Below are 26,126 nucleotides of genomic sequence, written 5' to 3' on the forward strand. Positions count from 1 at the left end.
CTGGTACAAAAGGGCATTTTATCTCGGAAAAAAATCATTTACTTTTGTCATCACTGGTACAACCTAATGGAAAACATTTCTTGTGGAATGAATGTAGTGACTGTTGAACTCTGCATAACCCGGTCACACCAACGGTCATTTTCCCAGCGCCCACACACTGATTCACATCTTTTATTGTTATTAATTTGAGAAACTGAAGGGTGTTTTCAGTATGATTTGAAGATATAATATTTTTTTTTCCATTGTTTTGTGCATTCTCACTAAAGCACTGTGCTGTACTTCTGATTGCTCTACATTATTTCATTCCGTTATGTCCTTTTATAAACTACTGTTCACATGTGCTTGTATTCTAGTCCTGTTTGTTGTGAGCACGCTTTGTCTTAGATTATTTTAAAAAATTGTTAAAGATTTATATTTTCATTAGATTTTTTTATCCTTAAATTATGCCAGTTTAAGCACTTTCAGCTACCATTGGATATTAAATGCCATATGAATAAACATGCCTTGCATCGAGAAAACATGAGGATTGGATTTAATGTGGAGAAAAAAGTGCAATGGAACTCATAAATATAAATACCACAAGTTTAGATAATAAAACAATTAAAACAAGAAAGAGGAAAATCAGGTCAACTCTGGATTCATCCTCCACTCCATCTGGTCAGAGAACAAGAGAGTGATAATGAGAAATTGTACCAAAACATAAAAGTTCCACAGCTATTTTACAAAGAGTTTACAAAGAGAAAATTATCCTCACCTGTAATATTGGAGGTACAAAGTGGGCTTCCCTGAGTCACATTTGCAGTCCTAAAATGTACAAAAAGTCGAGTCCCAGTCCCATAATGCTGCTCAAATGTCCTATTGATTTTGCAGATATAATTACAGCTGAACATGCCGGTGTCGTTGAGCTCTAGTGAGGTCAGGGTAAAGCTTGAGCGTGAGTGGTTTGCTTCTTCAGAGTGTCTCCCACTAAACTGAGCAAGCTTGTTGATGTTCTCATGTTTCCCAACTCTTTCATAGTACCAGTTTACTGAACAGATGGCTTCCTGAATGTCTCCATGAGTGTGACAGTGTATGGTGATGTTTCCTCCGGGTGTGCTGTACACCTCACCTGGCCACTGCTTCACACTGTTTTGTGTGTGAGCCTTTCCTGTGAAAAAGAACCAGAATGGAGAAACATCCAAAAGATATTTAAGATCTAAAAAAAAAAGCTCATTGGGGTTCTATATAGATTACATTACGCATTTCAGGTAATATAATATAATATCGGATTCATTTTGTATTACTTTTGACCCAACTCATTTATCACATTGATTTCAAGTATTGGCCTATTGATATAAAAATGCAACGTGAAGTGCATTAAACATGTCTTGTGGGAACTTCAGGGGGTAAAACTGATGAAAAGCTGACAATTAATTAAATCTGAAAAAAATTGAATAAAAATGTAAATATTTAAAAATAAAAACAATCAAAATAAAACATATCACACAAATCTGTCTGCACTTACTAAAAAAGAAATAAATAAATGTGCTTGTTTATTCTGTGTGGCCTCTCAGTCTCAATATCCATGTAATAACTGCCTAGTGGTTGTTCTTGTGTGTGTAATTCCACAAAACTTGAAGAATTTCTGAACATATATGAGCAATAGGTTTTTTTTTAGAAAGGACATTTTAAAAGATAAAATTCTTAGAATTATGGAGAATCATTGAATTATGAATAATTTACTGTCATTTTGTGAATATTTTGTGATCAATAAAAAAAGTAACTAGATTACGAGTATTTTAAAATGTAATATGATCTAATATTTAATTTTAGGAATCTGATTATGTAATCCAGATTACATATAATCAGTTACTACCCAGCTCTGTATTATATTTATATACTATTTTGAAATAATAGGATGTATTTTGATCCATGAATATATTTTAAGTTTAAAGCCATTAGTTGTAAATACAATAGAAACACATAGACAAAAAATAAATAAATAAGAGTAAGTGTGTTACCTGAGGGATATAAAGCAAAGAAGACAGCGGCAAAAACAACCTCTTGGAATATCATCTCTGTCTGTAAATTTGAAAAACAATGATCTTATAACAGATTCAGTGCCATTTTCTGTTGCTTATTATATACAGCATGACTTATTTAGACCTATCAGAAAAACCTTGGCTCTCTTCTCATCTTATTGATGGCTTTTAACGTTACATTAAGTAGGCTACACGTAGTAAAACACATCATTTAATGTGAAGAACATTTCCGAAGCACATTTACGACATCCTGAAATATTGAAGCATGAAAACATATGATCTGTCTTGTCATTTTAGGGGTACAGTCTCTGATAACATTTGAAATAAATGCTGAATTGTTTCAGTCGATGCTGCCTGACTTACCTCTGAGCTTCTCACAAATCAGCGGCTTCCTAAAATATTGTTGTTACCATCAGAACTAGAATCTATTCGCATGTCAGTCAGTGAGGGGGCTTTCACGCATCTGTTACGGTCACACTTCCTGTGCCTTATTAATATTCAGGAAGGATGAAGGTTAACTAACAAGTTAAAGACTTGAATTAGTTTACAACTGTCATCCATTACTTTTCATGCAAAGTTTGTGTTTTGGCCAAAGCAATGTTTTGAAAAAATACATTGCATGTTTATGCTTTCAGATATAATCGGGTCTTACTTTGTTTTTCTACACAGAGGGCTGTTAGGTGCTAACAGGAAATCTAAGATGTGACATGCCTGTCCCACATGAAACATTCAGACTACAGCTAAACTGGATGCACGCTCACGCTTTTCACAAGAAGTGCAATGAAAACCTGGGTAATGCTTTACAATAACATATTTTGTTAAAGTTAGTTAATGCAATAACTAATACGAACAACATATTCTTGCAGCATTTCCTACACTTTGTTAATCTTAGTTAATACAAATGATCATGTTCTTGATCACAGTGCATTAATGTTAACCCTTAAATGCATGAATGTCTCGCTAATCATTATTACATATTTGGCTGGGAGGGAGGGAGGCAGGGAGGCTTGGAGGCTGGGAGGCAGGGAGGCAGGCAGGGAGGCTGGGAGGGAGGCTGGGAGGGAATTCAGGGCTCAGGAACAGATCTGGGAATATGGACAGTCCTTGGGGCAGGAACAGGTCTAGGAACAGGTCTAGGAACAGGAACAGATCGATAGTGATGGCAAAATGAGGCTTCCTGAACCACTGAGACCTCGCAGCCCATTGCTTCAGCCAAAGGTTCATTACTCGAAGCTTCATTCAGCATTGCTCACTAATGACACCTACTGAGCAAAGAAATAGCAGACAAATTAATTCATTCTGAACCTGTGTTGTTCTGGGGGTTATTGTGCAGTGAACTGTTACTAGTTTTAGTGCAGTGTCGTGCTTATTGGACTGGGGATATAGAGGAGCAACCTGCAACACTGCAGTTTGGGGTGGGTAAAGAAAGGATTACAATAGATTTTATTAATAGATTTACAATAGATTGAGAAACAGAATTATTTCAAGTGTGTTGGGGTTTAGACGATTCCTCTTCTCGGACAAAATCTCTCCAGCCTTGGAAAAGATCCTTTCACAAGGAACAGAGGATGCAGGGGAACATGCCAGTGCCAGCTGGTATAAATGAGGACACTGATGCTTCTGTTGAGCCCAGACAGGGGAGGATCTCCTCTTTCTTGCTGACTCCATTACCAGGAAAAAGGAAGAGGTCACAAAAAGCAAACAAATCCAAAAGGGCAATCCAAATCAAAAAGCAATCCAGTCCAGATCCAAAAATCTAAAGCAATTAAAATGATCTTATCTAATTAATATGACAAGACTATAATATAGCTATGATTAATAATAACAATATACTACAACTATTCTAACCTGAAAATGTAATAATATACAGCCCTAACACATATATGACACAATAACGACAATGACAATGATAGTTATCTAACTCTCTGACACTACTTCAACTACTTCTAATACTCCTGCAACACCCACAAGGTGGCGCGAGTTTCGAACCCCCTTTTTCCAAAAGCGACACTCAGAACGAACCGATAACGTATCTACACAAACCGAGGCCTCGTTTGTCATTAGTCACGTGATTTTCACGTTAACAACACAAGCCTCGAATCGCGGCTTCATCTGGCACGCCCATTTTTTCTCGACACAAGATCCGACGCCTCGATTCAAATGTCACATCACTACAGATCGAGGAACAGGAACAGATCTTGGGACAGGAACAGGAACAGGAACAGGTATTGGCGTGGTGACGGCCATCCTGGCTGAGGGCTCAGGCGGCGCCCATCCTGGCTGAGGGCTCAGGCGGCGCCCATCTTGGTTGAGGGCTCAGGCGGCGCCCATCTTGGCTGAGGGGTCAGGCGGCGCCCATCTTGGCTGAGGGCTCAGGCGGCGCCCATCTTGGCTGAGGGCTCAGGCGGCGCCCATCTTGGTTGAGGGCTCAGGCGGCGCCCATCTTGGCTGAGGGGTCAGGCGGCGCCCATCTTGGCTGAGGGCTCAGGCATGGCGTTGCACTGGCGGCCTTCTTGGCTGAAGACAAGGGCTCAGGCATGGCAGGCATGACGTGAAGATTCTCTGGCTGGTAGTGATGTTACGTATGACACTGAAGCTTCGATGTGCGTATCACAAGCGACACAATTTCTAGAGAAAGCCCCGTATCGGGGTGTGTATTGGTTTACTAGAGTCACGTGATCGACGGCCTCACTTTCTGTCCAATCACGTGCGCATTTCGCTTTGGGTGTCAGAAGGCTCAAACCCCAGATCTTATTTAACGAGTCATTGTTGGCTCAGTCTGGTTGATGGGTTTGTGAGGAGAGTGCTGTACTTTTTTTTTTTTTTTTTTTTATCTTTGCACTTTTGGTGATTTTAGGTAATTTGATGTTGGTATTTGGGTTTAGGGTGGGATTAGGGTAGAGGGGATGGGGTGTTGGTGTTTGGTGAAGGGTTTGTATTTAGAGCAATGGCAACAGCCAAAAAAAGGAAGACTTCCCCTATCTGGGAATATTTTGAGCTTATAGCTTCCAATGTATATATATATATATATATATATATATATATATATATATATATATAATTTAAATATAATTTTAAATTTAAATGAAATTATTTTACTTATTTTATTGTTGTATGTTATTTCTTACTTTCATATAACTTTTTTTTTTTAGAAGGTGAGATGCTTGGTGTGTGACAAAGAGCTTGTGGAAACAACATATCATCCATGCTAAGGCATTTCAGAGCTTTACATGAGACTGCACAGCCCCACAACAATCCAAGCACACAAAGTAGGACTGTTGCTTCATGATTTGTATTCATAATTGTGAATGCATTATCATGATTTCAATTAATATATGTATCATATATATTACTTCTTTCATTATAGCATCTTGCAAGCAAATGGTTGATGAGGCATTGGTCAACATGGTCATAAAAGACTCGCAGCCATTAACAGTTGGATGAGGGTTTCAAGGGCCTCATCCATGCCCTTGATCCTTATAATCCCAACCAGACAGGTGAGTATAGCAGAGGTTGATTTTGATGTATATTCTATATAATAAATCTGTATCTATAATAATATAATTTTACTATAAATGTTTTGTGAACTCAAGGCTTTAAAGAAAATGGTGGCTTCAAAATATGAAGAAGCAAAGAGGAAGGCCAAGGCAAACATGGAAAAAGCAACTGCTGTGTCTCTAACATCGGATATGTGGACTTCTATCAACAAGGATGCATATCTTGCAATAACCTGCCACTACATTGATGACATTTATAAGCTGAATACAGTGTTGTTGAGAAGTTCCCAAACAGGCACACAGCGGAAAATATGGCCCTGGTGAAAACAAATGTCGTGATGGAGTGGGCAATCAAGGACAAAGTGAAGTGTCTTGTCACAGATGCAGCAGCAAACATGATTGCTTGTGCAAGAATTCTGCAAGTGAGACATTCAGTTTGCATTGCACAGGCACTTAACACCATGGTTAAGAAGTCTTTTAATCAGGAACCAGCTCTGTATGACATTCGGAACAAAGCAAAAAAAAGTGGTCACCTATTTTCGAAGCAGCACCTCTGCCAAAGAAATGTTGACCCAGGTGCAGCAAGAGATGAACAGGCCAGTTCTGAAACTAGTGAATGAAGTGGAAACCCGCTGGAACAGCACTTTTCACATGCTTCAACGGCTGCATGGGGAAAGGCAAACTGTGGGAGCATCCCTTGCCTCACTTAAAACTGATATAGCTCCACTTCATGCACAGGACTATGAAGCCATACAGCAAATTCTGTGTGTTCCTGCCCCATTCCACCAGGCCACAGTAGAGCTGTCCGAGGAAAAACTAGTGTCTGGCTCCAAAGTAATTTTTTTGCTAAAAATTATTCACCATTCGTTACAGGTTGAACAACTAAGATATTTATTTTTATTTATGTAGAATACTCATTAGCAAATTTTGATGTCTTTTTTATTAATTTTGTATTTTTGCACAGAGTAAATCATTTTGTATTTCATAGGTTAACCATGCCAGTCACAAAGGAATTAACTGATGACCTCATCAGGCGTCTGAGGGAACATATCTGGAATATGGAGTCACTCAGCATAATGACCATGGCAACTCTGCTGGACGCAAGGTTTAAAAAGTTGGGTTTCCTTCAACAAACTAAAATGACAGAGGCTGTCAAACTGTCAGAATGTGGTAATGTCATCAGGGCCAAAGATGATATACAACCCACTACCAACCCACTACCAACAACGCCACTACCACCCCCTATACAAAGGAGGTGGTAGTGGCGCAATGGATAAGACACATGCCTTTGGTGTGAGAGACCCGGGTTCGAATCCACTGTGAGACACCAATGTGTCCCTGAGCAAGACACTTAACCCCTAGTTGCTCCAGAGGCGTGCGACCTCTGACATACAGTATATAGCAATTGTAAGTCGCTTTGGATAAAAGCGTCAGCTAAATGAATAAATGTAAATATAAATGATGAAAGACCATCCACATCATCAAGCACTCAGTCAACAGAAGCACCATCAACCCAGCAGCCCACACCAAGCTCAAGTGTTTATTTATTATTATTAAATTTTTTATTATTGTATTTTATAATTGTTGACCATTGATGTGCGTTATATATATATATATATATATATATATATATATATATATATATATATATATATATATATATATACAATTTCTCCTCACACTTCTAAGGTGGAAACCTTTGGCTTCTGTTGGACAGTGCTGTGGAGTAAAGCTCAAATGCCACTTCGAATGCGATCGTAGAAGTGGATAAACACCTTACAGAGACAAACAAAGATCCATTTGAACCGGCCTCCTCTGTACCATGTGAAAGAGTGTTCTCTAAGGCTGGGGAAGTACTGTCTAAGAGGAGAAATAGATTCAGCCCCAATACTGTGAAACAACTTTTATTTCTTAATAAAAATAATTAAAAACTTTATCACCTTTCTGTCATTCTACAGTTAGCCTACATAAGCACTATCAGTAACAAGTGTCATAAGCACATTTAATAACAGATGATCCTATCAGATGTACTTATTCATTGTGTGTGTGTGTGTGTGTGTGTGTGTGTGTGTGTGTGTGTGTGTGTGTGTGTGTGTGTGTGTGTGTGTGTGTGTGTGTGTGTGTGTGTGTGTGTGTGTGTGTGTGTGTGTGTGTGTGTGTGTGTGTGTGCGTGCGTGCGTGTGTAGAGAGAGAGAGAGTAGGCCTACATTAAATCTTATTGAATCATATAAGCTTATATTATATTTTATTGTCACACTTTAATGGGAAAATTAATTTATTTAATGAACAAATCAAACGCAAACATGTAAGGCTTTTATTTGTACACATAACATTGAAACTATGGAGTGTGTTGTGGTTGCTTCATCTGCCAGAGCTTCTAACACAGGCTTCTGGCTGCTTTATTTTAAATAAGCACCAGATGGCGCTGTTCTCGACACTATCGAAGCTTTGAATCTTTTCCGGAACAGTCAGGGGAAAGCCTCAGTGATTCATGAAGAGGATTTACAAATGAAGAGGCTTCATTTGTAAATCTGAAGTGGAAATACGACCTATTTTTTTATAGCATGTGTCAAGAATGAAGATGGCTATTGCAGATCAGTCATGATCCATGAAATGTGTTTTATAAGAGTGTTTTCTTGTAGTACCTTCTGCTTTTGATGTCCTGTGAGAAAAAAATGACAATGGTTATACAAGTTAAATCCAAAGTAATTGCCAAAACGATTACTTTATGTTCTTAAATGATTTTGTGGATCAAATACATTTAGCTTTTTTACTGAAATATATTTTCTCTTAATTCTGCATTTATCCTTGTTTGATTAATTATAAAAATGTTATGACTGAATATGTTCATATTTTGAAAGAAAATAATCTGGGCGTATACAGTATATGCTCCATTTGGAATTTTTTTTTTTTTTTTTTTTGTGGATATTGACACCAAACATGAAAAATCCTGCACTACACTGATGATGTGCCTTTCTTAGAAAAAGTTTGACAGAAATCATCCAGGCAGCCTTTGAAAGGATGTTACCATTTCTTGTTTTGTAGGCTACTTTGGTTAGAGAAGCTTCATATCTGACCATTCATCAGCCAGTCCAAACAGCAGACTGTAGCCAAACAGGAAAACAACTTGATATTTTTCTTAGGACGTTTCCTGATTCTCCAGGGGACCAAAACACAAAGCACAGTATTAGAGCCAGCAAGGCAGTTTAAGACACTGTTGTTCTTGGCTAATTTATTGCATTTTTTTATTTTTTTATTATTATTATTATTGTAAGTTCTGCAGATGCCATAGCCATTGAGAGGAAGTCTAGTCATGTATTACAATAAGTATACTGTATATCATTATGATGAATCAAAATGCTCAAAGTCAATTTTGAGGAGGATTATTGCAAATGAAGGAGGAGGAGGATGTGTTGACAGTTCAAACATTGCAATCTCGCAGAGGTTTATTCAGTAGCTTCTTGATTTTTTCCTTCTATCTGCAACTGAACATTTTTTGCGACAACCTATTATAATATGCCATAGGTGATTTTTCCTTTATAAGTAGGAAATAATTCATATTTTGTGTGTTTGTTCCTTTATGTGTTGCTAACACAATTTTGAAATTTCGGTGATGTTTCCCCAATGTTCGGTGAGTTTCACAGTGAAACTGACCTCAATTCACAATGTTTAACCCTGAAAAGGACAAGACCATAAAGAGACAGATTTTTTTTTTTTTTTTTTTTTTGTGTGAAATCTTTAATAAATTTTTATAAAGTAAATGTAAGATTGCAAATTGAGTTTACTTGATTATTCATATGATACATACCATATTAAAAAAAATTGTTGTAATATTTTGAGTTAATGTAGAGTTTCAAGTTAATGTAAATGTCAAATGTGACACAACAGGCTTTTGGGGAACATTTAATTGTCCATATCTCAATTATCACTGAATTGCAATGAATTGCATAAATGAGCCATAAAAGCCTGATGTACAGTAAGGTTTGAATTATTGGCACCTCTGGTAAATATGATCAAAGATGGCTGTACACATTTGCAAAAATCAAACCTTTCATTGAAGTAAAATAATTGAAATTGAACAGAAAATCACATTATGAAGTAAATGTTTTTCTCCAAAAGATGTTGGAGAATTCACCCCTAGAATTTTTATGACATTTTCAATTATTTTCGCGCAATGGATACTCAACCAAGGTGCAAGGGTCTGCGTGTGCAAAGTGTGCGTCAATAAACAAATGTAAGTTGACTGTTTACCAAGTTAATGATCCATCTTGGTTAAGGAGTTTGTAAAGCCTTGATACAATGTCATCCTTTCACTAAGTGATGAATATTTTACAGTGATGAAGCAGTTTATCGCGTGCTGTCGAGTGCACGTGAACGTGCAAGTTATGTTCTATATTACTTGCAATTCATAGTATTTATATTGCACCCAGTGTGTGATTTGTAGGCTATGTATGTATGTATGTATGTATGTATATGTATGTGTGATCATCCCATTAACAGCTGAAACGCTTGCTATTTTAAGTTTATGAACGCGATGTTTCTAATTATGTGCCGTTCATTTAAATCACTTCATAATTAGTTTCGGTTTTGAATGTTTTACTATTTGTGACCACTGGGTGGCGGTGTTGCATACGAATTTTGTTGCATGTATATTAATTTATTTATTCTAGAATTGAACTTCATAATTTCTTTATTTGAGAGATTGGTAGCTTTATGGAAATAATGTTTGTGTAATAATACTCAAGACATTTGTTAATATATTATATATCTTTATCCCTTTCCCAGACCACACACATCTAAACACACTATTAAGCTGTAAAGCCTGTACAGCTGTGTTGTGTACAGCCAAAGACTGTCAACAATAAAAAAGACTGTTCCAACCTTTGCATGGAACTGATCGAATCCAGTTTGTTCTGATCGACACCCAGTTGAGGAAAGCTAGAAATAAACCATCACCTATTACAGTCCAACCTTTTCAGTTATAATATCTAACATGACATAGTTGACCTAAAACCGAATTGCATAGTGCTAACTAAATTAATATTAATGGCTAAATGATGGAATGTAAACATTCATGTAAGAGTATTAAGTACTGAACTAAAATTCGAAAATTCACCACAAAGTATATACAGTTTACAGACCACAGAGTCTATTTTTATATCACCAAGGCAATGTGGGGGATACATACATTTACAGGCAGATTATGAAAAAATATACATTTTATTCATAAAATGTAAAGTGTAATTGTAGTCAAAGTATTTATTTTAAAAGAAACAAACTGAAATAATCCAGCAAACAAACAAAGCTCACTTTCAGGTAACAACATTAACACAAGACAAAGTACAGAAGCTAACTGAGGGTATAAATACACAGTGGTAATGAGGGACAGGTGAGACTCTAATCAATTAGGCAATGACGAATGACAATGGCAACCAAGGAAACAAGAACTAAACACTCCAGTACTGAACACAGGCAAAGTAAGACACAATAATATAAAAATAAAAGTCTGTGGACACAGACACAGAGAATACATAAGCTGACGCTTAACAACAACTTTTTAAACACGCAAGTCCCCTCCAAATATGTGAAATATCAATTTTATCGGAAGGTGAGTAGATGTCCCACTACAGGGGGTCATGTTGTTTTTAAATGTATTCTGTGCGCTAAACAATGAATGTATGAACAAAGTCACCAGATCTAAATATTCACATCAAACACCCTTTCAACATGAAACCAACTACGCTTTTCCTGCCTCTCCCCACAGCCTCTCAAATCCCCCAGGATACAAAAAACCTTTTAAACTTTTAGTCTTTCACTTTCATTTCATGAGAAAAGTTTTAATAAGTGTTAAGTTTTGTTTTGTTATAATAAAAGAAAAAGGAAATGAAACCTCTTTTTTTCTTTTTTACAGAAATGTTCATTGGGAACTACATAGTCCGTGCCAGGTGGTGTAGAATTGAGGAACGTGATGTGTGCCAACTGCTGTTAAACCAATTTCACAAGCACACTTGTGTCCAGTATAGTCTACACTTGAAAATGCATTATTTCACTTGGAAAATTAAATTAATCACAATTAGGGGTGTAACGATTCGTTTTAACAACGATTCGATTCGATTCACGATTCATGGTTGTCGATACGATTCAAGGACGATATTGGTTCATTTAGAATGATACGATCCGAAACGATTCAGTGACTTGAAATCGATTCAGTGACTTTTTAGCCAAAAATGATTGTAAGTGAATCAGGTATCAATTAACTATGGATATAAACAAACAAGTAAAACACAAATTAATGTCAAATGCATTCACATTTTATTTTAATAGGTAGGACTGAACGATTATGACAAAAATGATAATTGTTGATTATTCCCTTGAAATTGTAATTGTGATTATTAATTATGATTATCACAACATTGAATGATGTTTTGAATAGTTTGGCTATGGGACCCACATTTCCCCATGGTCATCAAGCCACGACCCACCTTTTTAGGAATTATATAAGCCTATTATAATACATTTGTTTACACAAAAATTGTTGACACACAAGTTCTGTCCGCTTTACTTAACAAATTTTTTTTAAGAATATGACAAATACTGATAGACAGTAGGCACTGCGAGGTTAAGCTATTACATAGCAGTCCTAAACTAGTTTTTGTTAATACAATCTTGGTATGAGCCACCACAGTCATATAAAAAAAAACATACAAAATAACCAGTAAGTGGCATTTTGTTATGGAAACAAACAACAAATTAGGCTACCATGGTGATACACAATACTTAGAAGCACTGGTAAAGAAACATGAAACTGCTCCTGATAAATAGCAACACACATGGCGTACCAATAACGTAATTTATTGGTTTTTTACTTTTATTTCTTAACTTACTAATTTACGACGTTGCATTCTCATATGACTTTAGTGAAGTGATACAGCGCGCTCCGCCGCATTTGCGCGTGCAGTTGAAGAGTGCGCGCTCCTGCAGTAGCCTATACGCTGATTTCACGCAGCCGCCATTTTGAAATCGAAAGTGAGGCTCCGGTGGGAAGAACCCCGGAAGTAAAGATAAACAACAATGCCTTGGATTACCAACCTGAAGCTGCTGCCGTGATTTACACTATTGGATGTTAATATTCAATATAGGATATGTATATAGTTCATTCCTGCTTCTTTTTTTACATTCTGAATTATATATAAAAAAATATATTTTATTTATAAATGAATTTCACTGTAGCCTATATAGTCTAAAGTATGAAAGAAATGTATGTACATTTTTAGAATTGACACAACATCATTAAACACAACAATACGCCATCGCATTCACGACTCTCCTGTGATTAAAGGCGACACTTCCGGTTTTCTTCCCACCGGAGCCTCGCTTTCGATTTCAAAATAACGGCTGAGTGAAATCAGCGTATAGCGGCTGAGAGAACAGGGAAGTCTGTTTTTCTGAGGTGAGAGTGAGAGACTTTGCGTTGCTTGACTGTTGTCGCGCTGCTGCTGGCGGCGTGTCACGCATGGCGACGACGACACAGATAGGCAGACTGAATCAAGTCACGTTTAACGCCTTTATCATTAAATGTGCAAAGAAAAAACATCCATATAAAGTCTAACGTGCTTAAATCCAATGCGCTATTTCCTAGTATCGATACAATCGATTCATTACCTTTTAAAACGATATTAGATCGATATATGTCGTCCGGAAGGCCAACTTGCCGAGCACAGATCGATCCAGTTGGATCGTAGGAATATAAATCGATACATCGATGTAGTTGATGAATCGTTACACCCCTAATCACAATGCATAGAATTGAACATAAAAGCAAATCTCTAACATAGTCAGCTAATTATTGCAGATTTCACAGTATGCGGAATTGGTTTAACATCCAAGCCATCCAATACTACGGAATATGAATATATCAAAGCAGTATTAACTTGTTCTTACTGTATTATTTAAGTTTACAGGCATTTCAAACATTGTACTACTGGAATTCTCGTATTTGTTTCAGTTTGATGACATCTAAACTTAATTGATACTATTATGCATATAAACATATTTTGGCTTATAGCCTACAGTTCATTATTTATATTAAAAGCTTTAAAATATATGATGTTAACACATAGCAAGTTTTTTTTTTTTTTTGCAAGACCTTTTTAGCATTGAACATTTCCAGCACATTATGAGTCAACAGATTTGTTTGCCTTTTTTGGTCTTTCTCAGTCTCTGTCATTTCTGGTAGGGAAGCATGTGTCAATTTCATCAAACGTTTTCATAGATGGATTCATCTTTCAAGGAGCGCTCAGATGACAATGGTCCCACATAATTCTAATTAAAAAGAAGCAAAATATGTTACAGACATTTAAACAAAAAAAGATTAGGTTCACTAAATAATACCTTTTAATTATAAATGTTAAGGCCCATGCAGTGTTGTTTTAAAGTCACAGCTTTTGCATGTCTGCATGCAGGATTGTTAAATGTGTTGTTGTCAGTTCTAACAGCTAGCTGATGTGCAAACAGTTCAGTCGAGTAGATTTTCACACAAACAAACACATTCAGATCACAACAAAATCAACACTCTTATAAATGTCGAATGAATTGTTGCACTCAAACAGACTTCTTAGTTGTAAAACAGTGTTTTCTTACTGATGTAAATTCGTACTTACCCCCCAGTTGTCATAATCGTGACCGTCCGGGCTGTTTGCGTAAATATCTTCATCACATCCTTTCTCTTCTATACTGCTTTGCATCAAATGTTAGATAAAAAATCATTGGTAAGAGTTCTGAAATAGTTATAGGGAACAAACTATATAGAATGATTCCAAAGGTTTGGATTCATTAGGATTTTTTTATGTTCCATTTGATATGAGTCTCTTCTGCTCAGCAAGGCTGCATTTATTTGATCCAAAATATAGTAAAAACTGTAATACTGTGAAATATTATTACAATATAAAATAACTGTTGGGTTTTGAAATAACTGTTTATGTTTGATTTTAATATGTAGTTTATTCCTGTGAACAAGACTCCAGTCTTCAGTGTCACATGATCCTTCAGAAGTCATTCTAATATGATGATTTGAAGAAACATTTCTCATTATTATCAATGGTGAAAACAGTTGTGCTGCTTCAAAAGTTTGTGGAAACTGTATGTATAATGTTTCTTTGATGAATAGAAATTTCAAAAGAACAGCATTTATCTAAAACAGAAGACTTTTGTAACATTATAAGTGTCTTTATTGTCAAGAAAGTTTTCATAAAGTTTTTTTTTTTTTTATAATCTTTTGAATTGTAGTGTATCACAGTTTCCATATTAAGCAGCAAAAACTGTTTACTACATTGATAATAATAAGAAATGCTTCTTGAGCAGCAAATCAACATATTAGAATGATTTCTGAAGGATCATGTGACACTGAAGACTGGAGTAATGATAAATTCAGACTTTCAAAAACATAAAACAAATAAATAAAAGTCTCTCTGATCGAGAGAGAGAGAGAGAGAGAGAGAGAGAGAGAGAGAGAGAGAGAGAGAGAGAGAGAGAGAGAGAGAGAGAGAGAGAGAGAGAGAGAGAGAGAGAGAGACTTTTTAAAATCAGACCTCTTTGGTCTTGTCTTCATTTCATTCCTCATCGCAAGCTGTTGTGTAGCTCTGTTCCCACTGCAAGAAAAATAGGTATTTTAAAGTTGCCAGAGGAACAAAAAATATGGAATAAGCATGACCGATTGAGTGAGTCATTTAATGTGTAGCCCCTTACCGGTGTCTTCTCACAACATACACCAAAACGCCAACTAAAACAACTAAAATAGCTGATGCAACAGCAATGTATATTATTATGCCTGTGAAAAGAAACAAACAAATATTTGAATGATTTCCCCCCTCTGCATTAAAACAATGATAGAGTGCTTTAAAAAGACTGAATGTAAATTCTCACCATTTTGAGGAGCTTCCAAAGTGACAGAAGAGCTTCCCAAACTGTTATTGGCAAAGCACTGGACAGTCTCGGGTAAACCCTGCCAACTTTGTACTGTGAATATGGTCAGAGACTCGTTTTGTTTGATGCTGGAGCTGGGGAAGGTTTTAGAGAAATCTGGACCAAACCACTTGACTTCGCTGGGAGGGTTGGAGTCCACAATACAGTCACAGACTGTCAAAATCGCTCCTTGGCAAGTTGATTCGTTTTTAATTTCAGGAGGATCTAAATTAGATAGATGATAGATATATCTTAAATCAAAACCAGCAATCTTCTTTTACTAACAATACCAATTTAAACACTGATTGTTGAACCTTCACACATACTTACACAATATATTAAGTTTCCTTGGACTCGAACTGTTTCTTCCCACTGTGTTAATGGCTGTACAGGAAATAGCCTCAGCATGACGAGACACTTTTTCCAGTTTATAAGTGAGTCCATTTCCTAGCAACACCCCATTTAAGCTGAACCACTGGGAGTTGTTAGCAGGAGGGTTGCTGTTACTGGAGCACGTCAGTTCTGCAGAGTCATTCTCCTTCACTGAGGGTTTAGTCTCCACGGTTACGTTATATGGAGGATCTGATTTAAAAAAAATGTTGATAAAATTAAATTTTTTTGGTCAACAAAGGCCTGTCTTTATCAAACATTCATTTTATTTAAAACGCTTTTTTCAAAGCAATTAAAGTTGGTATGTACGTAGAAGTTTATGCTGCCTCCTGATACAGTTGGATAATGTACATTTAAGTGTAATCGTATAGGGACTTCTAGCAATTAAATTGCTGTCAATGAACACATCTTAAAGGACTAGGTTCAGTGCAAATTAAGCTCTATCATGTCACGATATGTCAGTTGTGTTCAGTTACTGTCAGTTTTCATGGACTTTTAGGGGCTATTTACACCAAACCGTTTTCAACTAAATATATACTGTATATCATCTCACACATCGTTCATCTGCATTCAGATGTTTAATTTTGCAACAGGACATTTTCTATGCTATAATTTATTTCAATAATAAAAAAAAAAACATTTATGGTATATCTTACATTTCAAACTGCAGAAGCAAAATTACTAAACATAAGGTAGTAAGAGGTAGTATGGCACGCTTTTTCTTAGCGTTTGTGACTCGTCGATTGATCGTTCTGTTGAGAATTTCTTGTGTGTTAACCGTTGACAAACTCTGTGTTGACTGAACTTACTTCCGGACACGTTTTTTGGAACCAGCATACCTCGAGTAAGCAAGGTTTGGGTTTACCAACCAAGAGTTAAGGGTATGTTTGACGGAGAGATAACCTTGCTTTCTGGAATACCTCCCAGTGCCCACTACTGGCGGAACCCTTGCAATATGTTTAAATGGAACATCCTAAGCCCTTGATCACTTGGAATCCGCAATGGAGCAAATTTTTTTTATTTGCAGTTTTTTTCCTTATGAATTTGTTTTACACACCATATAAGCATGTATGTACACTTGGGTTTTTGGAGGAATTATAAAAAAGGACAAATTATAAATTTTAAGAAATTATAACAATACAATAAACTATAAATGTGTTGTGACTAAACGGCTGCCTCTCCCTTATTATCAGCGCCACCCTGTCTCTTAAATCGCCGCCTTTTGCCAGGTTTCCGACTGGAGTGGGTGTGAGAGAGAGTAGGGGCGTTGAAACAACAGGCTTGTTCGACTTGAACCTGCGCTGCACAGACCGATCAGTGAATGACATTAAAGTACCGCGAGAGCGAATAGAAAGTAGACGGCTCCTTATGCTTTTGAATTGCTCTCGCGGTACTTTGATGTAATTCACCGATCGGTCTGTGCAGCGCCGGTTCAAGTCGAACAAGCCTAACAAGAACTGGAGGTGCGTGGTGAGGCACACCTCCAGATAATGAAGCCTCATCACCGTCGCTGTTAAATGCCGAGTGCGCCTCTCCTCGAGAGACCGGCCTCTTTTCTTCGTGCACACACGCTGGTGTCCTCGCAGGTCCAGGAGGGGAGCAGGCAGGTGAAATAAATCTAATCTAATCATTCCACGATGACGTAGAGCCGCTGGACTCGTTTGCCTATGCAAGGATGCACGCGTCGCCGCCTTCGGGCTGAGAATGGCCGGGCACTCTTTTGCCCTCAGCTCCGTGGCCCTGGGTAGATGAGCCGCTAAAGAAGTGTGCAGCTGCTAGGACCTTTTACCTGGACCATCCTGTCTAAACACTCCCTTTCCTTCACGTGCCCCAGCACAGCGAGGACACCAGATTCCCCATTTATTTGGACACTTTTATCCCCTTTTATCCCCAAGTCGATTCGTTTTTAATTTCAGGAGGATCTAAATTAGATGATAGATATATCTTAAATCAAAACCAGCAATCTTCTTTTACTAACAATACCAATTTAAACACTGATTGTTGAACCTTCACACATACTTACACAATATATTAAGTTTCCTTGGACTAGAATTGTTTCTTCCCACTGTGTTAATGGCTGTACAGGAAATAGCCTCAGCATGACGAGACACTTTCTCCAGTTTATAAGTGAGTTCATTTCCTTGCAACGGCCCTTTTAAGCTGAACCACTGGTAGCTTTTAGCAGGAGGGTTGCTGTTACTGGAGCACGTCAGTTCTGCAGAGTCATTCTCCTTCACTGAGGGTTTAGTCTCCACGGTTACATTATATGGAGGATCTGATTGAGATAAAATGTTGAACAAATGTTATGTCAACAACTGTCTGTTCCTTCATTTCTTTAAATTTTATTCAGAGGCACAAACTGACCAAAAATATGCAATTTGGTGCTTATACAATTTGCTTATGTTTATATGGCGTAAGGTATAAAACGTAAGGTATATTAAAGAGAACTTTATAACAGCAGACTAATTAGATAAAATGCATACAAATATAATGTGTCATTGTAACTCCCAATATTGTCTTATTGAGATTATATTTAAATGCGAGTAGAAGATTGTAAACAAATTTTTTCAGCCAAGTTTTGATCGTGTTGATAATTTAGAGGCCTTAGAAATTTAATTTGATTTAATTTAATTACAAAATATCTAATTTGAGGGGCCTTCGACTATTGTGTTGGATGGGGGGCTTTTCACTCTTACAAATAATCAGATAGAGTAAAAAGTATGCTTATTTGGCGTGCTGTACGAGGGGAGGGCTCTGAACCCAGTGTACTCCCCCATATCACTGGTTAGGATATTAACCAGGAAAGCGTGTGGAATCTGGGTGTTGGGGGGATGCTAAAAACTGTTGAGGAACATATAGGTGAGTCAGCTATGTATATATATTTGGGCCTCCTCTTGTACTGATTGGACAGGCCATTTGAACGTGTTCCTCCCGAACTTTGTTAATAAAACATCATATGTTAGATGCGATTAATCGATTTGACAGCACTACTATTATAACAGCAAACAAAAACAAACACACATTTGTATTAGCATCTGATCATTTATTTTTCCTAAACTCACTTAAAGCAGACTTACATTTAACTTTGAGCGTTTTGTAGCCTGTCACTGTCTTCCCTCTAAACTTTGCAGAACAGCTGAGATTTTTATTGTGGTCTTCTCTAGAAGGAGTGAAGGTAAGGTTGTAAGATGTAACCTTCCATTCACCGTGACTTTGCGGCTGTGATGGACTCGAGCGATCGCCATCATGGCTCCAGGTGATATCAGGAAGGTCTGATGGACAGGAATGAAACACAGTGCAGGTAGCAGTCACCGGATTCCCTGATGTCACTTCATCTTTCACAGAGACGGTAGGTTGTTCTGGTGACTCTGGTAAAGACACACAGAAGGACATGTGCCGTTACTGTAATACGATATATCACAAATTATTTAGATCTTTAGAATGGATTTTTAAAATAATTTTCCATCAAAATTGACAGAAACTGCATGTATGCTACGTCAGAGGCATGCGCACTCTAAACAATGCAAACAACACAGATGCATGACAAGTGAAGGGCACGGCTGCATAAAAAATCCACATTGACTCTCTGACAGCAGATAGCGCTTACGGATGTCACGTTTCAGTTTGTGTGTGGACTTTCTGTTTGTATTTTGACCGGTTCATTTGTTCTGTTTCCCGCCACTTCCTTTTTCTCTAGGGTTACTGTCATTATAAGTTAATTTGTCCCAGCTGTGTATGATTAATTATCTCGGTTCTGTTTGCTATTTAAGATGCACCCTTGCTTTCAGTCTTGGTCTGTTCTCTGTTGCATTAATGTGTGTTTACCCTGCCTGTCAGCTTGTTCTAGAGTAGGCTGTTTGTAAAGTTTGAGTTTGCATATTTAATAAGAGTCTTCAATCTGTCCCTGAGATAACCACAGTGTGACAACGGAACAGCAGTAACTCAGTAAACAAAACAGGATGTGCTATTTTCTGTTTCTGAACATACAATCATTTAGTTTTTTGTATTCTTTAGGTGTTCATCAAATACTTAATATTTAAAGACTTAACAGGCTATTTATTTTCAAACATTTGTTTACACTTTTTAAAATCTGGAATAAAACATGTTATTGACTGAAAATGTTGATTCTTTATAGTTCTTTTGCTCTTTAATCTGTTTAATCTTACACTGTAAAAACTAAAGGAGCCTCAAATATCCTGTCGGATACTCAAGGAACTTCAAAATGTAATTTAAGTGCCTCAAAGCTCTTTCTCCTATAGTAGGGTTACTGGAGGAGCATTGACAATCTTTGAGGTTCTTGCTGGAACTTATGGGATCCTTTAAGCACTTTGTATTTAGTTCAGAGGTTCTGGAGTCACCTTTTCATTACCATGAGACCTCGAAGTGCTTTGGGGGAAAATAGAGGAACTTGAATGCGATAAAAGGGTTATTGGAAGATCTTTTAACATTTAAGTGGTTCCTGGAAGATCTCTTACGTTAAAGCCAGCATCTGGAGGAACCCAATGGTTCAGTGAGGCCAGAATAAGATTATTATTATCCTATTATTATTATTATAGGCTACTTAAGTTTGATTCAGTATACATGCCCAGGTGAAAAAGACGTACTATTAAAAATGTACTTGAGTGTGTTTTTAGTAGGCCTACAATACAAATATACTTTAATACATTTTTAATACATTTAACAGTAGCCTACGTCTTTTTCACCTAGGTAGCTTGCATTTATTTAGAATCTATAGGCCTATTTTATTGATTAATTTAAACCTTAAACAATAACACTAAATTATAATAATATTAATAATAAGAATTCATTAATTATTATTGAATAAATAAAAGTAATAAATTAATAATTTTACCTACTTCTTCATAAATTATTATTTGAAGAAGAAGAACTAGGAGGAGAAAAGTTGTATTCTGTCACGAAACTGCTGCTATTCCTCTGCTGTCGTCGCTTCAGTGATCCTCGCGCTGCTCGCGCGCAACAAAGCTCAGCTGATCGACGTCATCGGGTAACGGCTCCGTCCTCTCATCAAAGCTTCCGCCGTTTGATCGGCTCTCCGTTACAAGGTTTGTAAACTCGCCAAATAAATATAAATACAGAGTCTACTCACTATATATTCAAACACACACATATAAACTACATTTATTATACATTACTACTTTTTTACAGTGTTTACCACTCGTTTATTGCACAGTATCTGGTATGAAGGTTTTAGCCGCGATGCTAACTACGTTGATCTAACGTAAGTTAACGTTAATGAACAAATGGAAATTATTGACTTATTGTCTTAGATTGATTTAGTCATTCAATTCAACATATTCTGTACAACTGTGTCTTCAAATTGCTGAGATAGCCTAACTAATGTAGCTGATTCCTGCTGTCGCCATTGGCGTTTGTTATGAATAACAAAAGCAGGTTAATATAGTTTGGTCTGTTTTTGTTTAGCCTAACTTTACTTACTACAGGTGCCCTCATTCTCTCAAATACCATTTTAAAGCCATTTACTGGTCAATAAATATTATGTTGTGAATAATCAGCTTTGTTCTTTTGTTTCCCCAGAACAACCAGTACATTTCTAAAATAATCTGAACATTTCAGAGGCAACATTGAATTACAGTAAGTTACCTATACACCACATGCACATACTTTATTACTATGAACTTTCTCTGTGTGAAATTGTATTGTTTGACTGTGTACTTTTTTAATCAGTTATTCTCTGAAAATCTTCCCTCATGCTCTCAAATCTCATTCATGTTACTCAGAAAAATAATATCACAGGTTTGGAGCTAATAATGCTATGCATTTTTTATAGGCTATACCTTAATCATATGCATTTGAATATAAGACATTTGAACCCTGAATTATAACTTCAAGTTTAGTCTTTTTCGAAAAGAAAAAAAAGGAAAAAGCTATTATATGACTTCAGAAGACTTACAACACAACCCATAACACATGAGTTGTGAACTCATTGATTATTTTTAGGATCTTTTCTGGGACATTTTTGGAGCTAAACCATTTTTACATAAATTGTTGCATTGAATTGAACTAGACAAGTGTACATAAGAATAGTTTCATGAATGAATTACACAATTTTTTTATGCTTGTGTTTCATGCAGTGATATTGAATGGTGACGGGTTGCATTATGCCTGAGATCTGCTTTCGGGTTCCACAGACAGAAAGTCAAACAGGTTTGGAACGTCACAAGGCTGAGGAAATTATTTAAATTTCCCAACTATCACTTTAATAACCTTACTAACAGTAAATGTTGTACTTTGCAGGGATCTCGGTAAGCTGAAATAGAAGTTTGATCAAGAATAAAAATCCTCCTGTAGACCTGAAAATCACTGAAGTGCCTGGACCATCCACCAAAAAAGAGGAAAAGCAAACAGAAAATGAAGCTGATGCACCTTTTCACTTTTCTAACTCGTTAAGTACCTCACGTGTCCCTTGTGAAGATTTTATAATTGATTGCATTTTATGTTGCAGCGAGTAAAGGTGCATCACATTTGTGAATTTCGTGAAATTACGCAGGCAAAAAGACAAAATTGCTGATCGTGTGGATTCTTATTGAAATGACTGAATTCACCAGTGAACATTCACAGAACAACAGATCATTTTACTGCACCTTAACTCTGTTAAAATGGAAAATGTTTTCTGCTTGTTGTGACATAAGGAATTCTGTTTCCGGGTCGAAACCTCTACTTCTACTTCCTCTATCTTGTTTCTAGATATTGAGAATACTCAACAACCATTTATGGGAACAAATATTAGTCAAAATTTTTATTTTTTACATTGATTTATTACTTGGAACATGAGTTTTCCATGCATTTTGATGAGATGTCTTTTCTTGTGTAGCCTATTGTATACACATGGTTGATTATTCATGTTACTTATGTATTATACTATTTTTGTGTGTGTGTGTGTATTCATTGATATTAATCTATTACTAGCTTTTTTTTCCAAGTGCATGGAAGTGTATTAAAATGGATCTAAAATATGTAATAAACAATTCTTATTTTGTATTTGGTTCAGTTTGTTTATTATAATAGAAGTTAATGGTGGTAACCATAGTAACAACATGAAATTAATTTAATACAAATAAAATAAAATTGAAATTTGGTTCCTGGAGGCACCCACAGTGGTTCCACACAGTGCCTTATATAAGAGTTCCTCAGGAAACCTGTGTGGTTCCTCAGAGAACTGCCCCTTTTTAAAGGGTGCCTAGAGGATCTACAGACGGTTCCGCCGGTGTGGCAAAGTGAAGAACCCCAAAAGGTTCCTCCAGGCACCTTTTATTTTTACAGTGTAGGGCAACGCTTAAATTGTTTAACTTAATTCATTACTGTGATTGAACACAATCATTTTATTGAACAAATTTCTCTTACCTTTCACTGTTATAGAAACTTTTTTCGCCGCATAGGTATACTTGTCCAAATTTTCTATCTCAATCCGGAACATGAATGGCCCAGTGTCGCTGTTACGCAGAGAGCTGATTTTCAAAGAACATTTGTTTTTGTGCAGATCACCAGTGAGCTTAGTGCGTCCTTTGAATGCCTCACTGATTTTTGAGGTATCTGTATGGAATACGTTTGATTCATAATTTTCTGTGTACCAGACTCCTGTAAATCCTGTATATGTGGTATGTGGCTTTGCTGGGTAGCTGAACGTACAGGGAATCTCCACACATGAGCCAGACAAACCCACCACTGATGCAGGCACATCATTGTTCCATCCGTTAGCATTAGCAGGTGACACTGAAAGAAGAAGAATTCAGTAAAAGGAATTATATTTTATCTTTTTGCATATGACAATTTAGTGACCAATTCAAATATTTTATAATATTTTCTGTTTATTTTAATTGTATATCAGTGACAGCACATCATGTAACATTCGCACAGGTTTGCTTTATTTATTTTTGCAATGATTGTTTCATCTTAGTTTGAGTCTAAATTAATTTCCTCCCCTAGACACTCATATTGGTACACCTAATAGTTTCTTTCGCATAGATATCTGTAAGTAGACTGTAATTCCTATGTCTGAAGAATGACTCATTGCATGGCCTAAGATCTGAGAAAATTAACTGAGAATTAAAGTCATTTATTGTGTAAAATTCACTAAAACAGGACAAAACATTGATTATTTACAACATAAAAACAGCTGTCATACATGATAACCATTTTCATTCTACTAACCTCTGAGCCAGAGAAAGAGTGACAATAAACAGCAACAGAAAACCATTTCTGCATCAAAGTTCAGCACCTGGGAATACATTTTGTCATAATTTACAGCTAGTGCTATAATCAGAATTGTTTTGGAATCACATTGTTTTAATTTTTAAAACATGAACCTTGTTTAATTTCACTGTTTGTGGAGCACAGTGCAACATTTACCTCCTGTTTATGGAGCAGTGCAACATTTGCCTTATTTATTAAGACATTTAAATAGTCCATATGTAGGTATAAAACTTAATATTTTCACTTACTTAATGTCGTGTCCTCAAACAGTGCCTAAATTCATCAGAAGACAACCGGTGCGCTAAATATTTGAGAGCTTCCTTGCCGCTATATTTGGCTGAGTGTAACGCCTGTAATCCTGTTCACTTCCTATTTTAGAGACTTCTGAAAGATGGGCTGTACCCATCAGCATAAAAGTGTCTTAAAGTGTTAAACTGTATAAGTTTTTGGACACCACATGTTTTTCATATATATTACAAAATTATGCAAATATTGTACTGAAAATAAGTAATATTTTACTACAGCACAAAAAAAAAAAATTGATCTGTTATTTGAAATTAAATAACATGAACAGCATAATTCCTGAACTTTTCCAATTATGGCCTAAATTTTGTTTGTTAATAAGCACTTTCGTACCTGTATACACCTTATTTTTCACGCAAGAGCAAGCGTCACCGTTTTTTAAATATGTGTTAGATTTCCAGTAAGCCACTTCCGCTAATCGTAGTTGTATTGTGAACCCATAGTTTTGCGTTGACTGTGTAGTTTTGACTGTCTAGAGAACTTTTAATATGGACTACAAAAAGACTGGCATCCTTTGCGCAGTTAGGGTGTGCCATAATAGCTGGTTCAAACATAAAAATACCTGCAAGAAATTTTTTTTGACCATAATCCACGCAACCAGAGTGTGGGGCACCCTATGATCTGCACGCTGCTAAGCTCGTCGGCTTTGGTTAAAAGCATTATTGTAATGTGTGAATACGCTAGCAATGCGAGTTGCTTGTTATTTTTATGTTTTAGTCAAATAGTTAACAGTGGCTGCTTCTCAATATCCCTCTCCTGGCTCCTCCGTCCTCCATCCAATGACCCGGAAACCGATCGAGCTCAGCCATCTTGAAGGACATCTCAATTATCTAATTGCTCCACGAGGAGGCGAGGATCGAGGAGTGAGGAGGATTCCTGAGGAGTCATAAGCGAGGATACACAGGTGTTAAAATTCTCCTCCCCCTTCACATCAGTCACAATAATTTGAATTTATACTTTACCTTTGCAGTTTATATAAACCACACATCTCACGTATTTCAACAGGGTATCTTGCTTTGTTATTTATTATAAATTTCTTAACTAACCAAACTAAAACAACATAAGGGCAGATCCTTTGAGCGCAGCTGATGACGCTATGAAGGGACGCTCGAGTGATCGAGTATTCCAATGTATAAAAAAAGCTTTCATTCGATTCCTCCGTCCTCATTTTCTTTCCTTACAGCCTTCCCTCGCATCTTACAGGGGCTGGAGCTGAGACGCGAGGAAAGGAAGCAAGGAAAGGAAACGAGGATGCACAGATAAGAATTGAGAAGCACCCAGTGTATCTGTTGCATTAACCGTTCAATCGCCATTCTGAGTTATTCTTATATGCACATGCTTAATGTGACACAAATGCAGTACATGTGAAATGGTTTATGTTAAATTACGTTATTAAGGTTCTAAATGCAGCAGTAGTTTATGTATTTCTCTTGTGTGTATTTGAGCAACACATTTGTGAGAAACTGCCAAAATTGCCGTACCTTTGCTCTTTCCACTTCGTTAATGGCAGACCCACAGAAGATCATCCCTTTAATATTTGTCCACTTCTTTACGATAGAAATTTGACAGCCACTGATATTTTTTGGAACAATAACATGTGAACATCAAAACATGCAAACTCATACGTACGTCATCGTATTTACTTCCGTGTTTCAAAATAAGGTGGATACAGGTATAATGCTATAAAAGTGAAGCGTCTCAGTCACAGTTGACTGACTGTGCT

General features: G+C 36.7%; 1 protein-coding gene and 2 long non-coding RNA genes across 7 annotated transcripts; 1 reads left to right on the forward strand and 2 right to left on the reverse strand.

The window, feature by feature from the left end:
* Positions 1-509: 509 nt before the first annotated feature.
* LOC309505930 lies at positions 510-4,196 on the reverse strand. The gene is made up of 5 exons (XR_014208597.1): positions 4,112-4,196; positions 2,385-3,326; positions 2,001-2,061; positions 755-1,147; positions 510-654 (listed from the first exon to the last, which is right to left on the reverse strand). It is a non-coding gene; the product is annotated as an uncharacterized lncRNA (long non-coding RNA).
* A 6,449-nt stretch (positions 4,197-10,645) lies between these two features.
* LOC309505500 (myelin-associated glycoprotein) lies at positions 10,646-24,587 on the reverse strand. 3 transcript variants are annotated; one of them, XM_082178890.1, is made up of 11 exons: positions 24,349-24,576; positions 24,059-24,125; positions 23,252-23,620; positions 18,946-19,236; positions 17,892-18,143; positions 15,809-16,060; positions 15,440-15,703; positions 15,263-15,344; positions 15,106-15,165; positions 14,179-14,251; positions 10,646-13,840 (listed from the first exon to the last, which is right to left on the reverse strand). In XM_082178890.1, the coding sequence occupies exons 2-11, from the start codon at positions 24,102-24,104 to the stop codon at positions 13,775-13,777; spliced, it is 1,755 nt and encodes a 584-aa protein (XP_082035016.1). In that variant the 5' UTR covers positions 24,105-24,125; positions 24,349-24,576; the 3' UTR covers positions 10,646-13,774. The 3 variants fall into 3 exon arrangements, with proteins under 3 accessions (XP_082035016.1, XP_082035017.1, XP_082035018.1); XM_082178891.1 differs by lacking the exon at positions 17,892-18,143 and having other exon boundaries at positions 24,349-24,587; XM_082178892.1 differs by lacking the exon at positions 15,809-16,060 and having other exon boundaries at positions 24,349-24,583.
* On the forward strand, positions 19,256-22,618 carry LOC309505517. 3 transcript variants are annotated; one of them, XR_014208465.1, is made up of 5 exons: positions 19,256-20,931; positions 21,035-21,107; positions 21,425-21,481; positions 21,982-22,054; positions 22,145-22,618. It is a non-coding gene; the product is annotated as an uncharacterized lncRNA (long non-coding RNA). The 3 variants fall into 3 exon arrangements; XR_014208466.1 differs by lacking the exon at positions 21,035-21,107; XR_014208467.1 differs by lacking the exons at positions 19,256-20,931; positions 21,035-21,107 and having other exon boundaries at positions 21,118-21,481.
* Positions 24,588-26,126: the final 1,539 nt, after the last annotated feature.

This window comes from Leuciscus leuciscus (assembly GCF_965113295.1).
Source record: "Leuciscus leuciscus genome assembly, chromosome: 9".
Lineage (NCBI taxonomy): Eukaryota > Metazoa > Chordata > Actinopteri > Cypriniformes > Leuciscidae > Leuciscus > Leuciscus leuciscus.